Source organism: Penaeus japonicus, unplaced genomic scaffold, assembly GCF_977035675.1.
Source record: "Penaeus japonicus unplaced genomic scaffold, GWHDUDI00000001_assembly GWHDUDI00000039, whole genome shotgun sequence".
NCBI lineage: Eukaryota > Metazoa > Arthropoda > Malacostraca > Decapoda > Penaeidae > Penaeus > Penaeus japonicus.
This window is the reverse complement of record NW_028234441.1, coordinates 11,730,989-11,733,488: the sequence shown is the minus strand read 5'-3', so window position 1 is coordinate 11,733,488 and position 2,500 is coordinate 11,730,989. Positions and strand designations below refer to the sequence as shown.

Below are 2,500 nucleotides of genomic sequence, written 5' to 3'. Positions count from 1 at the left end.
GAGAGAGAGGCGGAAATAAACTACAGTGCGTGCAAGCAAATTGTCAATAACTACAAAGAAAAAAAAAAAACAATGATGATTTCGAAGACAATCAATAAACACAAAGAATCATAACCATTATAATTTTTAGCAATTTCAAATCTCGTCTCTCTCTTGATATCAGTGCCTATCACACGATTTATATCGAACTGAAAATCGCGAGTTGGAAACCTTACAGTCTGTTTGAGTGTCCGTTTCTCTAGCTGAGGCGGTGTCCGATTCCCTGACTGAGACCTAGCACGGTCAGGTGTGTTTCCTGAATTTTGTTTTTTCATGGATATTCCTTGCCTGAGTACTTGATCCTGAAAAGATGAAAGTGTTGCTGTCACTCCGAACAGTTGACCTGCAAAGAGCACAAGATTCTGGAATGTGTCAAGAATTTGATACGTGTTGACATATAAGAGTTTCTTTGATTATGTGTCAGGGAAATGATCGAAGTCTTCCCAATATGCAGGAAGAAAATCAGTAATTCAATCAGTAAAATCAGAAATATTGTGTATGAAAAGAAGGGATATACCCAATCAGGTCCGAATCCTATTACGATTATTTTATATTTTTACTAATACAGTAAAACACACTATGTTCTTGAACGTGACTTTGTTTGTTTGTGTGTGTGTGTCTATATATATATATTTCTTTTTATTATATATTTTTATATATTATTATATATTTTATATTTGTATTATAATATACATACTTATATATATATATATATATTATATATATTATATATATATATAATATATATAATATTATATTTTTATATATATATTTATTTTTATATATATTGTGTGTGTGTGTGTGTGTGTGTGTGGGTGTGTGTGTGTGTGTGTGTGTTGTGTGTTGGTGTGTATAAATTATCATTTTATATTAATAAAAATATATATTTATATATATATTTATATTTTATAAATATATATTTTTTATATTATATATATTATTATATTTATATATTATGTTGTTGTATGTATACATTTTATATATATATAGATATATATATATATATATATATATATATATATATTTATTTATTATGTATACACACACACACACACACACCACACACACATACACACACACACAACACACTCTCACACATATATATTATATATATATATATATTATATTATATATTATATATATATATATATCTTTATATATGTATATATATACATTTATATATATATTTATATATATATTATATTTATAATATATATATATATATATATATATATGTATATATATTACCATACAACATTTATATTATATATATATTTTGTATAGATATAATGTGTGTGTGTGGTATATATGTATATATATATAGTATATATACTATATATATTATAATATATATATATAATATATATATTATATATTTTATATACTACACACCCCCCCAAAAAAATTTTGTAAATCACATTTTGACGAAAATTACAGGGCCAATCTTTAAAAATAGAAATAAAATCATCCACCTTATCAGAATCAACGTTTTCTACGTGATTTTTTTTTATGAATGCAACATGCATTTCATCTTCTATGTAGTCTCCGTAATCGTTTATTGTAATAGTCTGGCGGTTAACATATCTTTTTATGAGATATAATTGGTGTATATCTAGCCTTCCTAAAAGTTTTTTTTCATAAATGATGGATCGGATGAGAAAAAAATGTAGGAGTAATATTTTTTGAAAATATAATACCATATAAGATTTCTTAATGCTTTGCTATATACATATACATATGCATAGACATATACAATAAACAATATATATCTCTAATATATTATATATATATATCTATATATAGATATAATATATATATAGATATATGTACTATAAGATATACATATACATATATTTATACATATATGTTAGATATGTATATTATATATATAATATATAGATATATATATATATAATATATATATTATATATAGATATATCTATAACATGCATATATAATACATATTGTATTATATATACATGCATATCATATATATTATTATATATATATATATATATATAAGATATATACATACATACATAGATGAATATATATGTATAAATATATATATATATATATATATATTATAGTACATATTATATTTTTATATATATATATATACATATAGACTATATATATAAATTATATATATAGTTTATATTATATATTTTTATACCATATATACATATTATATATAAATATATATATAAATATATAATATATAGATATATCTAATATATATATTTATATATATATATATATAATGTGTTTTACCATACTGTGAGGCTTATTTTTATCCATCTAGCTGGATTTGACATTTAAAAAGAAATAATTATAATAATCTCATGGCTGAAGAAAAAATAAGAGGCAAGGGAAAGAAAAGCTACCTTTCCTTGCGGTCTCAGCTCGAGGCAGTCGAACTGGCTAAGTGCCACATCGGCCTGCTGGCCTTCCTCTTCCC

The 2,500-nt window shown here is 22.7% G+C and overlaps 1 protein-coding gene across 7 annotated transcripts in view; it reads right to left on the bottom strand.

Annotated features, from left to right (window-relative positions):
- Positions 1 to 2,500, bottom strand: part of LOC122244037 (uncharacterized) — a 58,888-nt gene that overhangs the window by 7,730 nt on the left and 48,658 nt on the right. For 3 of the 7 annotated variants that reach the window (XM_086533205.1, XM_086533201.1, XM_086533204.1), the window contains exon 2: positions 216 to 341. In XM_086533205.1, coding sequence (XP_086389331.1) covers positions 216 to 314 — 99 coding nt within the window. In that variant the 5' untranslated portion in view covers positions 315 to 341. Of the gene's footprint in view, positions 1 to 215; positions 383 to 2,426 lie in introns of all 7 variants that reach the window. The other 4 variants (XM_086533202.1, XM_086533200.1, XM_086533206.1 and 1 more) reach the window with 3 other exon arrangements.